The following is a 22,805-nucleotide window of genomic DNA, read 5'->3' as shown; positions in this document are numbered from 1 at the left end:
AGGAGGAGAATGCCACGGTGTGGAAAGCCACACTCTTAGCCCTCAGGTCAAAGGGACTGCCGGTCTCCCGCTGGCAGGATGTCCTTCCTGAGGCACTCCACTCCATCCGCTCCCTGTTATGCACGTCCACCAATGCCACCTCTCATAAGCGACTCTTTTCTTTTCCCAGAAGGTCGACCACTGGGACCACCCTACCAACTTGGCTGACGTCCCCGGGGTCAGTGCTGCTCCGGAAACATGTGAGGAGCAATAAATACTCCCCGATGGTGGAGAGGGTTCACTTACTTCATGCGAACCCCCAGTATGCCTATGTGGTACCTGATGGGCGGGAGGACACGGTCTCCATCCGCGACCTGGCACCCGCAGGAGCATCGGGCCCCTACCCCGAACACTCCGTGGTGACTATTAACCCCGTACCCACCGATGTATATACCCACAAGACACTGCGCACTCCAAGCCCTACACAGACACCACACGACACTCCCATGATGCACACACACGAGGGATTACCAACACCTAACGTGCTGGCACCTCAAGTCAGGCTGGAGCCAGCACAACCACCGTTGCCGGTGTAATCACCACCGGTGCTACGTAGATCACAGCGACGGGGACTCGACCACCTGATAGACTTGATCTGTAAATATACTTGTTTTAAATATTGTCAGACACTTCACCCCACGGGACTCTTCTTTAAAAAAGGAGGGGTGAATGTAGTAAACCATATATATATGTTGTAACTGGGTTAACTGTCTGGACACGCCCCTCTGCTGACTGCTCCTGTGCCTCCTCCCACAGACCCCTGAATAAAGGCGGTTGTGCCACTGCTCCTCCTCTCAGTCAGGGGCAGATACTCAGCATGGTGGAGGTCACATTTTACTGCGAATAAAAGCCTTTGAGTATTTACTCTACTTCCAGTCTTTTGGAGCTATTGATAGTGCATCACCTACCCTGGGAAAAAGAGTGTGACCCTCCTCCCTATCTATGCAACACATCATTATATAAACCCCAAACCCAGTAAAGTCACCCCTCAACTTGCTTTGCTCCAAGGAAAACAGACCCCAGCCTATCCATTCACTCCTTAGTTCAAGCCTCCATTCCCAGCAAAACATTTGTGCACCCACTCTGATTTTTCTGTGGCAAGCAGAACTGCATACAATATTCCAGATGCAGCATCAGCAATATCTTGCACAGCTGTAACACGACATACCAACTCTTCTATCCAATGCCCCCTCCAGTGAAGGCAAGTGGTGCCTTCTTCACCACTGTCTCCACGTGATGCCAGGGAACTTTCGGGGAACTATGTACTTGTAGTCATCAGTCTCTGTTTTGCAACACTCCTCGGGACCATATGGTTCACTGTGTGTGTCCTGTTCTGGTTTAATTTCCCAAAATATGTCACTTCACACCTGCCTGAGTTGACCCCTTGTCTTGAGATCAGCACATGAAGAAGAAAGGAATAGAAGTATATGCTGATAAAGGGATAGAACAATGTTGATAGAATGAAGAGGGATTAAAGGAGTTCATCTGAAGTGAAAATGTCAGAATATCAGTTGGACTTTTTATTCCATTGCTTTCCATTCTTTGTCAATTTATGCCATTTTTCAGCTTCTGAGTTAGAAGTCCTTCCTTCCCTCAGTCTACACATGTTTCACAGGGTTTTACTTCAAATTCAACTTTTGAATTTGATTGGTCTAGATCCACCAATTGCAGTGATGGCAAATAATCATCTTTCTTTGTTGTTACATCTTGATATTGGCAGAAAAATTCTGCAACTCCACAGTGAGTACATTAAATGTGGAAGTGCCAAAGTGTGTGTAATTTGGCATTCCTTCACATGCTCAGCTGTTCTGCAGCCTTCTTCTTGATAATCAAGGCAAGGAAATGTAGGGAATTGACAAAATTTTCACCTATCTCTGAACAAGCTAAGTACTCCAAAGTTTAAGGATGCACTAACCTGAATGAATGATTTGTAAATTCTAAGTCTTATAGAACAAATTCTGTATATATCGGTTTTAAGAACATCAGATTCAGATTTATTTATCACGTGCACATCAAAACATACAGTGAAATATGTCAGTTTAAGATTTCAAAGTAAGAGATTTTTTAAATAGTATGAAAGATTTTAAAATGATACTTCATATTCTAGTTTTATTTCTGATTTCTAAAAGGATTAATATATTAACAAAAAATTCTGCCTTCTTCTTCTTGGTTTGGTATCTGCGAATTATTCATGCTTGATTGCTTGGCATCATCAACAAGGGAGATTCTGATCGGATGCATGGTAACAAATGTGATATGTCAGAGGAGTTGCTGTGTCATTGCGGACAGTTTTCTTTGCAGCCAACAGTGAACATTGTCACTTCAGCATCGACTACAAAATGCTTGGCTATTATTTTTCATTCAATACAATGTCTGCTCTACTCATTTTGATCCTGGTGACCTGTGTTTTCAGTCGTGGCCTACCATTAATAAATTATAGTTTCATATTTGGGGATAAGAAACCTATCAATTCTTGTGGAATTCTATTAGCTTTGTTAGCCTAGCCGTTCTTCAATCTATAGTTAAAAACAGTGGACTGTCATTTACTTCTAAATGGCCCACTTTGAGCAGTTTTTCCAAAGGATGAGTTGAGCAGAGACCTGTTGATGCCACTTCAGATACTGATGATAGTATCCCAGCATCTTTACATAATTAGGAGGTTTGGTTTCTCACTGAACAGTCTAAAAACCTTCTGCAGAATATTGTTGAGCATCTCATAACTAGCTGCATCATGGTCTGGTATGGCAATTCGAATACACAGGAACGCAAGTAGCTGTAGAAAGTGGTTTACTCAGCCCAATACACAATAGACACATTCCTCCCCACTGTTGAATGTATTTATATGAGGCACTGCCTGAAGAAGCCAACATGCCATATCCTTGATGCTACCATTGAGCAGAAATCGCCACCTTCAGGTTCAAGAACTGCTACTTTCCATTAACCATTCATTCTTGAACCAACTAGTATAACTCTAATCACTGCAGTATAGCAACACTGTGACTACTTTGATTACTGCACTAGAATGAACATTTCTGTTGTTCTAATTAGCGTTTCTTATAAAATTATGTATAATTGTGTTCCTTCTTGTAACAGTTGTGTATAATTTATGTTTTTCTTGTGAATGCTTCTAGTATTATGCTCTGTGCCTGTGATACTGCTGCAGGTAAGTTTCTCAGTACACCCTGTGCATGTGATGATAAATTCAACTTTGACAGGTTTTGGGGCATACATAACTGGGATATGTCACACTGAATCAAAATCAAAGATCCAATTAAAATTGCCTTATCAAAGCTGAGTGTCCCTAGTACATTGAGGAATGACAATGTTTGCCACAACGATGACGGGATACTTTAAACCATAGCTGCAGGAGTACAAATCACTACTCACCTCGGAATGCACATCCAAAAGCGAAGAGAAGAAAGGGACAAATTGAGGCCGTCCAAAATGTGTGATGGATTGAAGTCCAGTGAACAAGCTACGATTTGACACTTTCTGGAAGTGGCGCTCGCAAATGTACTAGACGAAACAAAAATTTCATTAACTTATGTCCAGAAATAGAGCAAACAATACTTATAGAGGTTTATAAAATTATAAGGATAGTCAAGATCATCAAGTAATATATACTGTATAACCAAGCAGATTCAATGTAGTACCAAATGCTTGCACCCAAAATTAATTCATGTGTGAATTTTTCCCTTCTCTTTACTTACATTATGTTATGGACATTGTCTAATGTCAGCAGAAGGTCAGTGCATTCTAGAATGCTTTTCTAGCAGGTGTTGGGATACAAAATTCACTGCAATAGCTAGATTCCAAAGCCAGGTCCTGGCATCTTTGTTACAAAATAGCAGTTAGATAACTTAGTCAGTCCTATAAAGTATGCAGTTCAGTTACCAAATTTTGATTGAAAGACAGGATAGCATTCAGTAATATTCATCCAGAGTGTTTGGGGTCTATTGGCTGTTACAATACCAATACAACATTAGTTCCAGGCCAAAATTTACATAGATCCACAGAGTTATTTAGCACAGAAACAATCCTTTGGGCCCAACTCATCCATGCTAGCAAGATGCTTAGCTATAGTAATTTTATTAGCCTACATTTGTAAATGTACCCACTCTTCTCTACAAGAAGAGCTGCCACAAAAAAAAACAGCCATTTTCATAGATTCTACCTCCCTCCCCCCCACCCCCCCCCCCCCGGCCTGCCACCAACCCTCAAGGCCATGCCTTCTTGCTGCTGCGATTGGGAAGGAGGTACATGACCCTTAGGTCCCACACGAACAGGTTCAGGAACAGTTATTACTCTTCAACCACCAGGCTCCTGAACCAGTAAAGATAACTTCACTCACTCAACACTGAACTAATTCTACAACCTATGGACTCACTTTCAAGGACTCTACAACCTATAATCTCAGTATTATTTATAGTTTTCTTTTGCACATTGGTTGTTTGTGTGTAGTTTTTCATTGGTTTAATTGTATCATTTTGTATCTACTGAGAGCGTCTGCAAGAAAACGAATCTCAGGACAGTATATAGTGACACATATACAGTTTTAATAACAAACTTAATTTGAATTTTTGAACTTTGAATTTTTATCCCACATCCTTCTAAAAATAGACAATAGACAATAGGTGCAGGAGTAAGCCATTTGGCCCTTCGAGCCAGCACCGCCATTCACTGTGATCATGGCTGATCATCCACAATCAGTATCCAGTTCCTGCCTTATCCCCATAACCTTTGATTCCGCTACCTTTAAGAGCTCTATCCATCTCTTTCTTGAAAGCATCCAGAGACTTGGCTTCCACAGCCTTCTGGGGCAGAGCATTCCATATATCCACCACTCTCTGGGTGAAAAAGTTTTTCCTCAACTCCGTTTTAAATGGCCTACCTCTTATTCTTAAACTGTGGCCTCTGGTTCTGGACTCACCCATCAGTGGGAACATGCTTCCTGCCTCCAGCGTGTCCAATCCCTTAATAATCTTACATGTTTCAATAAGATCCCCTCTCAGCCTTCTAAATTCCAGAGTATACAAGCCCAGTCGCTCCAATCTTTCGACATATGACAGTCCCGCCATCCCGGGAATTAACCTTGTGAACCTACGCTGCACTCCCTCAATAGCAAGAATGTCCTTCCTCAAATTTGAAGACCAAAACTGCACACAGTACTCCAGATGTGGTCTCATCAGGGCCCTGTACAGCTGCAGAAGGACCTCTTTGCTCTTATATTCAATTCCCCTTGTTATGAAGGCCAACATGCCATTAGCTTTCTTTACTGCCTGCTGTACTTACATGCTTTCTTTCAGTGACTGATGTACAAGAACACCTAGATCTCGTTGTGCTTCCCCTTTTCCTAACTTGACTCCATTTAGATAATAATCTGCCTTCCCGCTCTTACCACCAAAGATAACCTCACATTTATCCATATTAAACTGCATCTGCCATGCATCTGCCCACTCACCCAGCCTGTCCAAGTCACCCTGCATTGTCATATCATCCTCCTCACATTTCACACTGCCACCCAGCTTTGTGTCATCGGCAAATTTGCTAATGTTACTTTTAATTCCCTCATCTAAATCATTAATATATATTGTAAACAGCTGCAGTCCCAGCACTGAACCCTGTGGTACCCCACTGGTCACCGCCTGCCATTCCGAAAGGGACCTGTTAATTGTTACTCTTTGTTTTCTGTCAGCCAGCCAATTTTCAATCCATGTCAGTACTCTGCCCCCAATTCCAAGTGCCCTAATTTTGCCCACTAATCTCCTATGTGGGACTTTATCAAAGGCTTTCTGAAAGTCCAGGTACACTACATCTACTGGCTCTCCCTTGTCCGTTTTCATAGTTACATCCTCAAAAAATTCCAGAAGATTAGTCAAGCACGATTTCCCCTTCGTAACTCCATGCTGACTCGGACCAGTCCTGTTACTGCTATCCAGATGTGTCGTAATTTCATCTTTTATAACTGACTCCAGCATCTTTCCCACCACTGACATCAGGCTAACCGGTCTATAATTCCCTGTTTTCTCTCTTCCTCCCTTCTTGCAGAGAGGGACAACATTAGCCACCCTCCAATCCACAGGAACTGATCCTGAATCTATAGAACATTGGAAAATGATTACCAATGCATCCACGATTTCTAAAGCCACCTCCTTAGTACCCTGGGATGCAGACCATCAGGTCCTGGGGACTTATCAGCCTTCAGACCCCACAGCCTATCCAACACCATTTCCTGCCTAATATAAATTTCCTTCAATTCATCCATTACCCTAGGTCCTTTGGCCACTGTTACATCTGGGAGATTGTTTGTGTCTTCCCTAGTGAAGACAGATCCAAAGTACCTGTTCAGCTCGTCTCCCATTTCCTTGTTCCCCATAATAAATTCACCCGCTTCTGTCTTCAAGGGCCCAATTTTGGTCTTAACTATTTTTTCCCTTTTCACATACCTAAAGAAGCTTTTACTATCCTCCTTTATATTCTTGGCTAGTTTACCTTCGTACCTCAATTTTTTTCTGCGTATTGCCTTTTTACTTACCTTCTGTTGCTCGTTAAAAGTTCCCCAATCCTCCGGCTTCCCACTCGTCTTTGCTAGGTTATACTTCTCTTTTATTTTTATGTCCATTACTTCCCTTGTCAGCCATGGCCTCCCCTTACTCCCCTTAGGATCTTTCTTTCTCTTTGGAATGAACTGATCCTGCACCTTCTGCATTATTTCCAGAAACACTTGCCATTGCTGTTCCACTGTCATCCCTGCTAGGGTATTGTTCCATTGAACTTTGGCCAGCTCCTCCCTCATAGCACCATAGTTCCCTTTGTTCAACTGTAATACTGACACTTCCGAGTTTCCCTTCTCCCTCTCAAATTGTAGATTAAAACTTATATTATGGTCACTACCTCCTAATGGCTCCTTTACCTTGAGGTCCCTGATCAAATCCGGTTCATTGCACAACACTAAATCTAGAATTGCGTTCTCTCTGGTAGGCTCCAGTACAAGCTGTTCTAAGAATCCATCTCAGAGGGACTCCACAAACTCCCTTTCTTGGGGTCCAGTACCAACCTGATTCCTCCAGTTTACCTGCATCAGTCAATCTTTTCTATCCCTGTACCCGTCAAGTACCTTTTAAATATTGTTCATGTATGTGCCTCTACCAATCACACTGGCAGCTTTTTCCATATACCCATCACCCTCTGCGTGACAAACTTGCCCCTTAAATTTTAGATTACCCTACGCTGGGCAAAATAATCTGACTATCTATCCTATCTACAACGCTTATAATTTTATAAACCTCTGCCTCCTTTGTTCCAGGGGTAACAGTCTCCTTAGACCTCACACCTTCCAGTCAAGGTAATATTCCTGTGAATCTTTTCTGCCTTCTCTTGAGCTTAATCCCTTTAGTGTGGCGACCAGAACTGCACACAATATTCCCAATGCAGCCCAACCAATGATTTCTACAACTAAAATATGGCTTCCCAACTCCTATACTCAATGCCTTGGCTAATGAAGACAAGCATATAACATGCCTTCTTGACTACACTCTCTACCCATGTTGCCATTTTTGAGAACTATGTATCTGTAGTCCAAGGTCTTACTGTTCAATACTGTAATACTTCCCAGGGGCCTGGATTCACTGCATATGTCCTGACCTAATTTGATTGAAGCCCTCCATTGGTTGATGTCGACGACTGATGTAGCATCCTAGCTGTCCACATGATATGCAAGCCAGGGCAATACAATATGGAGAGCAAGCTGTTCCCCATGCAGCAGCCTCCTCCTCTTCATGCAGCTGATGGAATGGCAGACACTGATACAGTTTGACACCAGTGACATCGCAGGAGTTACCAGTCAGCATTGAACTCAATGTAGGACTGTCTTAGGAATTCCAGCTCTGGATTTTTCCTTGAGAGATTACTTCCAAAGCCTTCCCCATGAGTGGGTTTAGCCGCAAGGCAGCGTAGGTTTGAGATCAGAGTTTTCAATCTCCTAAATAAGCTGCCAAACATAACTGACGAGCCTCATTTGCCCGAAGCAACTGGTTTTAAGGAGCCAGTCACATGCCTTTGCCCCTTCTCCTGTCAGTAGGAGCAGTTCTGCTGGGCTTAGTAGCTGAGCCACACATGAAGGCCAGGGAATTTGTAATTGGTAATTGGTTTATTTTTGTCACAGATATGGAGATGCAGTGAAAAGTTTATGTTTGCATGCCATCCAGACAGATTATTCCATATATAAGCCTATCAAGGTTGTACAAAAGGAAAATAAAACCAGAATAAGACCATAAGATATAGGAGCTGAATTAGGCCATTTGGCCACCCATCGTGTCTGCCATTTCATCATGGCTGATTCAAATTCTTCTCTCAACCCCAATCTCCTACCTTCGCCCAGTATCACTTGATACTCTGACCACTCAAGAATCTATCAACTTTTCCCTTAAGTATCTATAAAGAGTTGGCCTCCACAACTGTGGCAAAGAATTCCACAGATTCACCACTCTCCGCCTAAATAAATTCCTCCTCATCTCCATCATCCAAGGAACCTCCAAGGACACCTCCCTATACTGAGGCTGCGTCCTTTGGTCTTAAACTCTCCCACAGTAGGAAACATCCTCTCCACATCCACTCTATCAAGACCTTTCACCATTCAATAGGTTTCAATGAGGGAGGGAGGGAACGTCGACTCAGACCAGGAGAGGCCTGTGTCGGGCATTTTCATACTTTACAAGGTGCAGATTAGAAGTCTGTGTGGGGCACCACTCGCACAGACACTAGAGCAATGTGTGGTTAAGTGCCTTGCTCAAGGCACATTGTTTCAATGAGGTCATCACGCATTCTTCTGAATTCCAGTGAATATAGGCCCAGAACCAATAAATGTTCTTCATATCACAAGCCATTCAATCCTGCAATCATTTTTGTGAACCTCCTTTGAACCCTTTCCTGTTTCAGCACAACATTTCTACGATCAGGGGCCCAAAACTGCTCACAATAATCCAAGTGGTTTATAAAGTTTCAACATTCCATACTTGCTTTTGCATTCTAGTCCTCTTGAAATGAATGCTAACATTGTATTTGCCTTCCTCGCCACAGGCTCAATCTTCAAATTAACTTTTATGGAATCCTGCACAAGGACTCCCAAGTTCCTTTACACCTGTTTTTGTATTTTCTCTCCATTTAGAAAATAGTCAACCTTCCCATTTCTTCTACCAAAGTGCATGACCATACATTTCCCAACACTGTATTCCATCTGCCATTTCATTGCCGATTCTCCTTATCTGTCTAAGTCTTTCTGTAACCTTTCTACTTCCTCAAAACTACCTACCCATCCACCTATCTTTATATCATCTGCAAACTTTTCAACAAAGCCATAAATTCCATCATTCAAATTGGTCCTAACACAGACCCTTGACCATTAGTCACTGGCAGCCAACCAGAAAAGACTCCCTTTATTCCTATTCTTTGCCTCTTGTCAATCAGCACTGCTTTATCCATGTTAAAATCTTTCCTGTAATACCATGGGCGTGTAGCTTGTTAAGCAGCCTCATGCTCAGCACCTTGTTAAAGGTCTTCTTCAAATCCAAGTATACATCAACCGATTCTCCTTTGTCTATGCTGCTTCTTATTTCTTCAAAGAATTCCAACAGATTTGTCAGGCAAAATTTTTCCTTGAGGAAACCATTCTTATAATGGCCTATTTTATCATGTGCCTCCAAATATCGTGAGACTGCATCCTTAATAATCAAATCCAACATCTTCCCAATCACTGAGCTCAGACTAGCTGGCCTATAGTTTCCTTTCTTCTTCTTCTCTTCCTTCTTGGAATGAGATTTGCAATTTTCCAGTCTTCCGGAACCATTCCAGAGTCTGGTGATTCTTGAAAGCTCATTACTAATGCCTCCACAGTACCTTCAGCCACCTCTTTCAGAACTCTGGGGTGTACGCCATCTGGTCCACGCGACTTATCTACCTTCAGACCTTTCAGTTTCCCAAGAACCTTTTCTCTAGTAATGGCAACTTCACGCACTTCATGTCCCCTGACACCTGGAATTTCCATTATACTGCTACTTTCTTCTACAGTGATGACTGATGCAAAATAGTTATTCAGTGCTTCCGCCATTTCCTTGTCCCCCATCACTACTCCCCAGCGCCATTTTCCAGTGGTCCGATATCCAGTCTTGCCTCTGTTTTACACTTTATATACCTGATGAAACTTTTGGTATCTTCTTTAATATTATTGGCTAGCTTACTCTCGTATTCCATCTTTATCTTCTTAATGACTTTTTAGTCACTTTCCACTGGTTTTTAAAAGATTACCAATCCTCTAACATCTCACTAATTTTCGCTCTAGTATATGTCCTCTCTTTGGCTTTTATGTTGGCTTTGACCTCTCGTGTTAGCCACGGTTGTGTTATCAGGCTATGAATGCAGTATATAGTGTTATAGTTACAGAAAAAGTGCAGTGCAGGTAGACAAGTAAGGTGCAAGGTCATAATGATGTAGACTGAAAGATCAAGAATTCATCATTGTCATAGAAAGGTCGATTCAAAAGTCTTATAATGGAATAAAAGCTGTCTTTGAGCCTGGTAATACATGTTTTCAAGTTTTTGTATTTTCTGCCTGAAGCAAGGTGGGAGAGGAGAGAATAATCTGAATGGGAGGGGTCCTTGATTATATTGACTGCAGTGGGAAGCTGGATAGACTGGAAAATTATGACTATCTTCAATGGAGTGAAGACACTTCGTGACATCTGAGATATCAGAAGTGGAGCTTAAAGAAAAATAAATTCATTGGGTTGTAGCAGCACAGGAGGACAACAGGGAAATGGCAGAGAAGAAATCTGGAGGGTTTCTTTGGCTCTATAAGGCGCTGGTGAGACCTCACTTGGAGTACTGTGGGCAGTTTTGGTCTCCTTATTTGAGAAAGGATGTGCTGACGTTGGAGAGGGTACAGAGAAGATTCACCAGAATGATTCCAGGAATGAGAGGGTTAACATATGAGGAACATTTGTCCACTCTTGGACTGTTTTCCTTGGAGTTTAGAAGAATGAGGGGAGACTTCATAGAAACATTTTGAATGTTGAAAGGCATGGACAGAGTGGATGTGGCAAAGTTGTTTCCTATGATGGAGGAGTCCAGTACGAGAGGGCATGACTTAAGGATTGAAGGGCGCCCATTCAGAACAGAAATGCGCAGAAATTTTTTTAGTCAGGGGGTGGTAAATCTATGGAATTTGTTGCCACGGGCAGCAGTGGAGGCCAAGTCATTGGGTGTATTTAAGGCAGTGATTGATAGGTATCTGAGTAGCCAGGGCATCAAAGTTATGGTGAGAAGGCGAGGGAGTGGGACTAAATGGGAGAATGAATCAGCTCATGATAAAATGGCGGAGCAGACTCGATGGGCCAAATGGCTGACTTCTGCTCCTTTGTCTTATGGTCTTATGAGTTCGAAAACAAAAGTCACTGACAAACTAGTATTCAGTTTGAACTACGTATGCATGATATATGAATGAGACTTGGTTTGAGTTAGGATGACAGCAGAGGAATGCATGAGTTCAAGCTTGTCTGGAGTGGAAAACTGGAGGATAGCCAAAAGTGTATAGGATTTGTGAGAGCTTCAGCAGTAGATCTGTAGAGACAAGAATGGAGTTGAAAATAATACCTTGAGGGCTAGAGTTTTAATACTCCCAGTTCAGATCTAGGGTCAAATGTTACTTACAAGCATGGTGGTCCGCAAGTCAAACTTCTCTGCTAGCTGAGTGATGTAGATATGGACAGATACCAGGGAATTTTTGTCTGTCTCTTCAACTTCACGGATGATGTCCTCCAACCATTCAAATTGCCTCTGCGTTCGAGTTACCCAGATAAAGTAGATCTGGCAATAAAGAGGTTAACTAAGTTATTTAGAGCAAAAAAAAAGCCCTGTCAGGATTCACCACCTATTAACCAGCAAAATATGTAGTCAGCTTTGATTACTTAATTTCCAATTTTATAGTTTGGAGAGGATGCAGAAAGGTTTATTGAAATGCCTCCTGGATTACTTGGCATACGTTATAAGAAGAAACTGGACAAACATGAGTTGTTTGCTTTGGAGTGGTAAAGACTGATGGGAGACCTGATAGTTTATAAGATGATGAAGGGTATAGAAGAAGTAGATAGCCGGTATCTTTTTTCCTAGGGTTGAACTAACAAGAGGGCATGCACTTAGAGGAGGAATGTTCAAAGGAGATGTGCAGGGGAAGTTTTTTTCAGACAGCAAGTTCTGGGTGCCTGGAAAATGCTGCCGGGGGTGGTACTGGAACCAAATACAATGGAGGCACTTAAGAGCAATGTTCCCTCTAATTTTCAGAAGTCAGTGTGTGCAAAAATCTTATGTTGTGCAAATGTTTTTCCTGTAACAAAAGTATGTGTGCACTGAATGTACACATGGCACAGTTTATGTACGTTTGTAGGTTTACAAAATACTTGACATAAAACTACACAGAATAACAACAAGATAACATACACATTTAAGTCACTCAATTATTTTTTCTCTCTCCTGTCTTTGGCATTTACCCATTCTTTGTAAACTCTATCTAGACTAATAGAACTTCCATCCAATTGATAGCTTTTGATTCTCATTAACATATCCAAATGACATGCACCTAAACGGTTTCTCAGCTTGTTTTTGAGTTGATTTATTAGGCTAAAACCTTGCTCGCAGTCCACACTAGACACAAGAAAGGTTCTCCCAATGTCCATCAACTGTGCAAGGTTGCAAAACTCTTCATTTTGAAGTACAAATGCCACCATTTGAGCGAAGTTTGAAATTAGTTTGGATTTAATTTTTTTCTTGCATGAAAAATTTGAAATCATTAAACTGTCTAACTATTACAGTATTTTCAGCTAGAAAATCATGATATTTTAGACATAAGGCATTAACTTGTTCATTGCCAAATGTGAAGTCACAATCTGCAATTGCGGAGAAATCAAAAGCGGACCATTCTTGCACCTCATCTTCAGGAAACCTTTCTTCTAAATGAACACAAAGACTATTTACAAAAGTCAACAGCGAACTTGTACAGTATCTACTGTGACGTTTTCTTCACGTTGTTGGCTTAGCAAAACTTTAACTTTGTCACTCCACGAAACATTGTCTCCCAGATACTGCTTTCTTATCTTGTTAATTTTGCCTTGCACAAAATGAAGTGCATCAATCGGTGTCAGGCCACTCTTTTGCAGAATCTTGCACAGTACAGCCAGTTCATCAAAGACATCACTTAAAACCTGTAAAGCTACTTTGTATGTGATGTTTATCAATTTCTTGTGACAGTATTTAGCCACAGGCTTATTTGACTGATCTTTTTCAATAAAAACTTAGTAAGCTATCTACAGGATTTGAAACAGATCTTTGTAAACCTTATGATATGAATGCTGTCTGCCAAAGATGGCTGCCGCCGTGATGCAGCTGTACAAACCGGAACAGGAAAGGTGAGGTGACGTAAATTAGTGACGTGCAGTGTGGTATTTGAAAAATCGACTAACTAGTTAACAGAAACATTTAGCTAAAAGATTATTTTCAATAAGTATAATTATTAATTACTACATTATTTTGGGTAACTAACCTTTTGTGCGCTGGTTGAAAAATGTGTGCGCGTGCACACGCGCACAGCTTAAAGGGAACATAGCTTAAGAGGCTCTTAGATCAGCACATGAGTGGAGGAATATGGATCTTGTGTGGGCAGAAGATGGCCAGGTATTTAATTTCTAGTTTCGTTAGTTCAGCATAACATCATGACCTTAAGTGTCAGTTCCTGTTCTACACTGTTTTATTTTATACCGATTTAAGAGTGGTAAGTTGTTAAGGGCTAATATCCATGCTTTGGCAAAGATAAATCTCAACAGCTGCACACTTGTCTTGAAAAAATGCAAAGCGTCCACTTCCTTTGAAAAGAAACAACAACATACCACTGGCAGTGTTTTGAAAAGCAACAACAACATGTCACTGGCAGTGCTCAAATATTCAAGGTGAAATTAGAGTGTTTGAGAAGGAAAGGCTTGTGGAGCACTGGAGCAAGTGGCTACTCACTCTCTAGCCAGTATGATGCGCTTGGGGATCATTATCAATATCAGTGTCCACATACTTTGCAGGGCAATATTTGAAGAAGCAGAATTTATATCTTTCATATGTTTCTGAAAACAATTTCCTAGGATATTAAAAGAGTTTAATAGTTCAAGGTTCATAAGATACAGCTTTTAAATAATGTGATGAAATTTGTTAAGGTAATGTTTACTGTATATAATATCAAAAATAAAGGAAATGATGTTGGATTGATACAGTTGAGAGATCATTCTGTTTATTATGTTCTGGTTCCCCAACATGCCATCTAGCAGGGCAGAGGACAGATTATCTGTGTGAATTATGTTCAGTACTTTGGAAATAACAGCTACCATGACAGAACTGTCAAGTACAAGGAAGCACAAGACATAAAACAAATGAACATGTTTATCATGTTATTGTATCTCTGGTAGCCGTGAACACATGAAGATAAACAATGAGAATATAATTAAGTATAAAGGTTGCACTGAGAAGTGGTATTTCTTACAACAATAATCGGTGTTGACCGAGGGTGTCATTGGTGACACTGAGTTACTAAGAAAAAAGAATCCCATAAAAAGAAAAATAACTAGCATTAATTCTTGAGCAACTCATAACAAAAGTTTGAGGAATTCATCAAATCAGCTGTAGGGGTTTAAGTGCAGCTCACTGCTAACTTATCATAGGCAGATTGGGATGGGCATAAATGCTGGACTTGACAGATCCCGAAATATTCAGTAAACTTTTCCACTATGTCTGTGTAGCATCCCACAATGTTGTGCCGGTGTGTCAACCTGGACACTCTGGTCAATTTGCACTAAAATGATTTTTTAATTCTAATTGTGTTCTTCCTTCTAACAATTGTGTATAATTGATGTTTTTCCTTCTGAATGCCATTTATATGGTGCTATGCGCCTATGATGCTGCTGCAAGTAAGTTTTTCATTTATGCAATTGATAATAAACTCAACTTTGACTTTGTTAAACCCCTCATTTTGTGCTCTTTTAATATATTCTGCTATGGTAAGGGTAGATATTAGGGTACTACAGTGGATTTTGGGGAAAATGTATTTAACCCCATTTCTGATGGATATTCTGAAAAACTTTCAAATGTGGGTATTATGCAGATGCTTGATCTCAAAATTTTATTGACTGTGCTGTAAGACTGTCATCCCTTTCGGATAATGTTTAATGTCTGACTGCTCACTGGCTATAAAATATGTAAACAAATTGTGAGGCATTGTGAACTGAACAATACACTCTTTGTTTGAGCTTGGGTATTAATCTGTATAATTAGCAGTGAACTTTCATTAGAGGCTAAATACCCATTGAATGTGCATATTTTACAGCTATGACACTTTCTCTGGTTGAAGACACTCACTTCCGTTGAGCATAGAACAGTACAGATCATCTCGATGCCAATTTATACTAAATGTCCTCTTCCTGTGTATCATCCATGCGTCAATCTAAAAGCCTCTTAAACTCCACCAAACTGCCTGTTTCCTGGGAACCCATTCCAGGCACCCATTACTCATTAGGCAAAAAAAACACTTCTCTTCACATCACCTTTAAACTCTCCCTCCTCAAAACTTAAAAGCATGTCCTTTGGTATTTAACACTTATATCCTCCGGAAAATATTCTGTATACCTATCATAATTTAAAAAATTCTATTATCAGTCCCCTAATACTCCAACACCCTAGGAAGTCTTTCACCAGACTTGTTCATGGTCATCACTTGACTTACAATGAAAGGCCCAGCAATAATGCAAAAGTCAGTTCTTAAAAGTCAGCACCTCAGCACCTTCAAGGGAGAAGATTAAAGATGATGCAGAAAAATGTCTACTGTTTCCATTCGAAGTCTCAAACCTATTAGATAATGTGCATGAGCTTGAGTTTACCTTTTTACATGCTATTTTGTCCTTGATTGTTGACTTGTGGACAAGATCTTTGAGGATAGATGCAAAAGGCGTCACACCAATTCCACCTCCTACCAAAACCGACACCTCGAACTTGTTCCATTCTTGGTGGCCCTCCCCGAATGGGCCGTCCAGATAGATCTAAAGAAGAGATTTTCAATCTGAATTATTGCGCTTCTGCACTGACCTTCTTTGCAGATGTGCCAGTTATGTCTTCAATCTAGTCAGAAGCTTCTTAAAACAATCTCTCCAAGCAAGATTTTACTTACTTGTTTCCTGACACATACCTTTGGTACATTGATAATTAAAATTTGTTTGACAGCACATTTAAGGATCACTTAAGTAGGTTTATCTACTTTATCAGTATATAGAACTGTCTTTGTTGTGATGGCTCCAAAGAAATATTATTCAATTAAGAATTTAACTGCAAATGTCTGAGTCCATTCTCCCCATATCTTCAATTTGCTGAATCAAAGTGTCTAACCACGTTGTGTTGCAAATCTGTCAATTCACAATCCCATGCAGACATACTGATCTGCTATAACATTTGAGGATATATCTCCAACATGTAGCATGCAGAGAAATTCTTAGAGTCAAGAGACATTGAACACTTCAGCGCAGAAGCAAACCCTTCAGCCAATCTAGTTTACGCCAACCTGTTTTTTTTTTGCCTAGCCCCATCTACCCACACCTGGATCAGAGCAGTCTTTAGCTCTCTCATACATGTATCTATTCAAATTTCCCTTAAATGTTGCAATTGGACCCAAATCCATCACTCCCACTGGCAGCTCATTCCACACTTGTACCACTCTCAGGGAGTTGAATGGGATTGCTGTAATGTGGTCTTGATGAGTGGAAGGAAGTGCAGGAAACATTAACTTGTGCTAGATGCTGAAACATCAGGAGTTCTGAATGGTCAGATACTGGATTATTGGAATTCTACTGTATTGGTTGCTAAAGAACCACAATCCAAAATTATGATACATCATTGAAAAGAAATTTAAAGATTGAAGTTTAGGTTTATATATCACATGTACAAAAGAACAGTGAAAACACACAATATTGTTTGTGTCAATGACCAACACACTCCGTAGATGTGCTGGAGGCAACCCGCAAGTGTCACCATGCTTCTGATGCTAAACTAAAAAGCCCACAAATTAATAACCCTAATCCACATATCCTTGGAGGAAACCATACCATCTAGAAGAAACCCACATGGTTGTGGGGAGAACATACAAACTCCCTACAGACAGCAATCAAATTGAGCCCGGTTCGTTGGTACAGTGATAGTGTTACACCAACCACTACACTACCTTGCTGCCAGGTTCATAGATAGGAAAGGCTTAGAGGGATTTGAGTCAAATACAGAAAAATGGGACTAGTTTAAATGGGCATGGAAAAGTTGGGTCAAAGCGTCTTCTTTTTGTTGTATGATTCTTTGACTCTCTTTGTTCTTTCAGTAGTGTTATGCAATCTTGTAGATCTGACTTGAACAAGTAGATGGATCATTTAGTATAATGTCTTCTGTGAAAGACAGTAATTGCAGAAATCATGCATTCAACATTACTGTACACTGGAGTGACTGTCAAATTTACCTAAACAAAGTTTTCTAATTGGTGTTTGTTCACATAACTTTCACAAATTAAAATGTTAACAGTGAGGGCAAGCCAACATTAAATCTAATGAGCAATGGTCTGAAATAACAAACTTTTGATCTTATGGAGACTTCCTTGTTTTGTGAAATAACATACTGAAAATATTTGACTTTGTATGCTGTACATTCAAAATAGAACTCAAAGACAACTAAAATAGTTTTCTTACCTTTGGGTAATAACCAATGTTTGCTATATTTTCAGGAGAGTATATTTCCCGTAAGCGTATTGTCCATGGTCCAACAGCCCGGATGTGAAGGCTAAGGGTGCTTTCATGAGGAGCTGAAGTCAGGGTGAAGGGATGGTACTCATTTGTTCCCAAGAGAAGGCTTGCAATACGTACCCACTGTCCAGACATGTAGTCAAAATCTCTGGGTCGTTTAAATTCAAGGTTAGTAACACCTACAAAAATAATGTTTAAATTTTGGATGGTTTTCTCAAAAAAATCACATTTTAAGCTGGAAGAACAAATGTCAACTTGCTCAATTCAGTATTTAGTAAAATGTAATGAAATATCTCATCCAAATTCCATTAAATAAGGCATACAGGTCAAAGGCACACTTAGTGCCAATCACATCCAATGTGAACAAAGTGGGAAATATAAAACTGGGAATTTTCTTTTGACATTCTACAAGGATGTTCGCTCTGTAGCTAAATGTGGTTTACTTGAGCAGGGAATGTTGGATACTGAGCTCTGCCACGGCAACATTTTCATTACCTAGCATGAATATCTTCTACTCTGCTGTGAGGCAAGTCCTCAGAATCAAGGAAAAACCCATACTTGTCTTGACCGATAAACCAAGGATTCCCAAGGGATCAGGTGAAACTCCAGTTTTATATCCCTCCTAATATTTCCCTCATTCCCCTCTTCAGGACACAGTAAACATAGTTGGGTATAAAACCACCACTGCATCTGATTCACACATCAAAGTTGCTGGTGAACCCAGCAGGCCAGGCAGCATCTCTAGGAAGAGGTGCAGTCGACGTTTCAGGCCGAGACCCTTCGTCAGGACTAACTGAAGGAAGAGTGAGTGAGGGATTTGAAAGTTGGAGGGGGAGGGGGAGATCCAAAATGATAGGAGAAGACAGGAGGGGGAGGGATAGAGCCAAGAGCTGGACAGGTGATAGGCAAAAGGGGATACGAGAGGATCATGGGACCTGCCTCCTGTCCCATGATCCTCTTGTATCCCCTTTTGCCTATCACCTGTCCAGCTCTTGGCTCTATCCCTCCCCCTCCTGTCTTCTCCTATCATTTTGGATCTCCCCCTCCCCCTCCAACTTTCAAATCCCTCACTCACTCTTCCTTCAGTTAGTCTTGACGAAGGGTCTCGTCCTGAAACGTCGACTACACCTCTTCCTACAGATGCTGCTTGGCCTGCTGCGTTCACCAGCAACTTTGATGTGTGTTGATTGAATTTCCAGCATCTGCAGAATTCCTGTTGTTGACTGCATCTGATTCCAATAGTTTCCTGTCAGCCAGATAGATTAAACGCTACTGCCAACAGTTTTATATTTCCCAGAACGTAAAGTGTGTTTTCCAAATGCCACTGTCAACTCAATGGCCATATGAATGCATCAGTCAAGTGCATTCACTGGTTCTTTCTCCTCTATACATTCACCAGGTGGTAACCCTCTTGCTACTCTATGTGTTTGAAAAATTGTTATGGAAACCTCAGAGTAGAAAGTTTTGCATTTCATATGGCTTTTTAAGGCAAATAAATCCCCGATGTGTTGTCCAGGCAGGTACAGTATATAGCAATAGCTACCTAATTTGTTCTTGATACTTAAAGAAATAGTATTGGTTAGCATGTATGAGAACTCAATTGTCCACAAAAACATGGGTTGCTTCACATTCACCTTAGGTGAACTTAAAAAATACAGTTTATGTTAAAATAAAGAAAATCAATGAAGAGGACTGTATGGAATTGCCAGTTCTTGCAGTGTCAACAACTCAGAGATTTTCAACATACCTGAAGGCAGAAGTTGTGCTCTCACAACAGCTATCTCAATTTTCTTCCTGCTGTAGCTGACAAATTTGTCTCCAACAAAGAACAGAGTGGGGACGATAAAGTAGATGTGGAATCTCTGAGGCTGAAGCAAAGCAGCACTACCATGTAAGATTATCTGTATCAAAAAGACAAAAGGTGCTCAGTGACAAGGTTGACATATTAAATCAAGTTAAATAGTGGCATTGTTCAAGTTCTGAAAGTTAAAGCTATTATCTTCAAGCCAAGCACAATCAGACTATAAAATTCAACTTGTGCCATGAAATTAGAAGACAAATGTAGCATTCCTCCAATAAATTTCTGACTTACTTTTTTTTTAATTCTTCTTAGAATTAGCATCAGCAGTAAGACCACATTCTTTCCCAGGCCAGAGCCAGAGGAAGTGAAGGTATTTACTTCTATTGTGATCTTTAGATCTAATTGTTTGCAAAGGTAGCTAAGCTGATCATGTAATGTTGGGGAAAAGTTACATGCGGGACAATAAAAGGACAGATATGTTTCTTTGGAAGGGGAAGATGAAGTGAGAAGCTGGGAGGTGATTGTTGGAGAAGGTAAATGGTAAATGGCTGAAGAAGAAGGAATCTGATAGGAGAGGAGAGTGGATGCACCAGAGGGAGGTTATGGACAGGTGTAGAAAAGAAAAAGTGTAAGAAGGGACACATAATGGGAAATGGAAACAGAGATGGGGGGAGAGGCGCCAAATTACCAGAAATCAGAGGAATCGATGTTCAGGGTGTCAGGTTGGGAAGCTACCCAGATTGAATATGAGGTGTTACTCATCCAACCTGATAGTGGCTTCATATCAATAGAATAGGCCATGGATGAAGTGTTGGAATGGGAATGGGGATTGGAATTAAAATGGTTGGCCACTGGGAAATTCTGTTTTTTGCAGATGGAGTGAAGTTGCTCAACAAAGTGGTCCCCCAATCTACATTGGGTCTCACTGATGTAAAGGACGCTGCACTGGGAGCACCAGATACTGTAGATGACCCCAACAGATTCATAGTGAGGTGTTGCCTCACCTGGAATGACTGTTTGAGGATCTAAATTGTGGCGAGAGAGGTGAATGGGTATGTGTAGCACTAGTCCCACTTGCAGGCATAAGTGCCAGGAGGGAGATCAGTGGGGAGGGGCGAATAGACAAGGAAATTTACAGTGAGAGCAATCCCTGTGGAAAGTGGAGATTGGCGGGCAGGAGTTAAAGTAGTTTGATAGTAGGATCCCATTGAAGATGGTGAAAATTGCGGAGAATGACATGCTGGATGCGGAGGCTCATAGGGTGGTACATAACGACAAGAGAAACTCTATCCCTGTTAAGGTGGCAGGAAGAAGGAATGAGGGCAAATGTCTGGGAAATAGATTAGATGTGGGTTAGGGCAGCAGTACTGGTAGAGGAAAGGAAACCCTTTTCTTTGAAGATGGAGAGTATTTCTAACGTTTTGGAAAGAAAAGCCTCATGCTGGGAACAGATATGGCAGGGACAGTGGAACTGAGAAAAGAGAATGGCATACAAGTGACCAGTTGGGAAGCGTATAGTCATGATAGCTGTTAGAGTCATTAGTTTTATAAAAGATATCAGTAGATAGTCTGTCTCCAGAGATGGAGACAGGGAGATTGAGAAAGGGAGAGAGTGGTCAGAAACGGATCAAGTGAATTTGAGGGCAGGGTGAAAGGTGGAGGCAAAATTGATGAATTTGACAAGATCAGCATGGGTACATGAAGTGGCACTAATGCAGTCTTCAGTGTAGTGCAGAAAGAGTTGGGGTGCGTGACCAGGGGAAGATTTGATGTTGGCCATGAAGGAATTAAAAGATGGAAGAAAACATCAAACTCAAATGAATCAAGGACAGTGGAAGTAGACAAAATTGTCTTTGTTCTTGCCAGGTGCTTCAAGGAATGGCGGCTGCTATTTTGTGAAGCTGCTCTGTAACTTCCATTTTGTGAACTGTTTGATGAACTGATTCTTGCTCTGAGATAACTGAATCAGAGCAATTGAATGTGGACACAAGAAGTTTCTGTTATTGATCTGCTATACCTGAAATCATTCTCAGATAAGCTTTGTATTGTGTACAATGGCAGGTTTGCAGAAGTAATCTCATTATCTTCGTCCAATATCTTGATGACCCAGTTAAGTTGGTTTGCACCAGAGTCGAACAGAACAAAAGAAGCCACCTAAAACAGAAAGTTGCGTAGCCCTTGAACTACATCAAATGGGAATCTGATCCAGGTCCGTCAGATGGCCTCGAGTGTACACAATTGAAGCGCAACATCTGAACTGATAAGGAAGACTATATGAGTTAGGAGCTTGAAATGCAAAGGGGCGAGAATTCGGGAGACTAACTATCGCAAGGGAGAACCACCATGTCAGGGGCTGGGAGAGAAATGATAAATCATCTGGCCAATGAGAGATCTCTATATCAGTATTATAAATTGGAGAAGTGATCTGAGTATGCATCGGTGCAGAGTGAACAGTAGAATTCATGTTTTAATTTATTGGCTTGGAGTCAACATTATTACGCTATTGTTTGTGCAGAGACAGTAAAGTGGAGCCTTGATTAATTAAGAGGTGCATAGTGAGTTACCTAACCTAGACCTGTTGATGAATAGTCAACATTGGAGCGTGGACTGGTCCACATAGCCAACGAAAAGGCAAACATAGCTGGAGCTCATGCAGGTGCCCATAGCTACATCATGGTTTTGGAGTAAGTGGAAGGAGATGAAAGAGAAATTGTTGAGTGAGGACTAGTTGCACCAGACAGGGGAAGGTGATGGTGGAGGGGAACTGGTTAAATCATGATAAACCTGTCTCTGATTCTGATTCTTAGATGATTATTTCCAAAGGCATGTAATGTTAGGGTGATAGAAGTGAGAAGTATGTTTCCTTGAAATGCTTTAATGGATCATGTTCTTCAACGATAATTTTGCAGTACTTATTGACTTTGAAATGACCAGTCTTATTGAACTTGCTACATCTAGTTGGTTCAATACACAAGTTGCTGGAGGAACTCAGTAGGTCAGGTAGCACATATAGAGGAAAATGAGTCCCAGCCCAAAACCTTGTGTAACGCTCAGTTATATTGGCTCGTATATGTCTAGGGGAAATCCCACCCAGCACCTGCCTCAACGCTTCCC

General features: G+C 41.0%; 1 protein-coding gene across 1 annotated transcript in view; it reads right to left on the bottom strand.

Annotated features, from left to right (window-relative positions):
* The window catches only part of LOC134358517 (dual oxidase 2-like), a 169,798-nt gene that overhangs the window by 11,545 nt on the left and 135,448 nt on the right, over positions 1 to 22,805 (bottom strand). Inside the window, exons 29-33 of the mRNA XM_063070823.1 lie at positions 19,638 to 19,791; positions 17,837 to 18,069; positions 15,998 to 16,156; positions 11,742 to 11,897; positions 3,427 to 3,555 (exon numbers count right to left, since the gene is read on the bottom strand). Coding sequence (XP_062926893.1) covers positions 3,427 to 3,555; positions 11,742 to 11,897; positions 15,998 to 16,156; positions 17,837 to 18,069; positions 19,638 to 19,791 — 831 coding nt within the window. The remainder of the gene's footprint in view (positions 1 to 3,426; positions 3,556 to 11,741; positions 11,898 to 15,997; positions 16,157 to 17,836; positions 18,070 to 19,637; positions 19,792 to 22,805) is intronic.

Source organism: Mobula hypostoma, chromosome 18, assembly GCF_963921235.1.
Source record: "Mobula hypostoma chromosome 18, sMobHyp1.1, whole genome shotgun sequence".
In the NCBI taxonomy this organism is placed as follows: domain Eukaryota; kingdom Metazoa; phylum Chordata; class Chondrichthyes; order Myliobatiformes; family Myliobatidae; genus Mobula; species Mobula hypostoma.
Note: the sequence above shows the minus strand (reverse complement) of the source record. Positions and strands in the feature narration are given on the sequence as shown.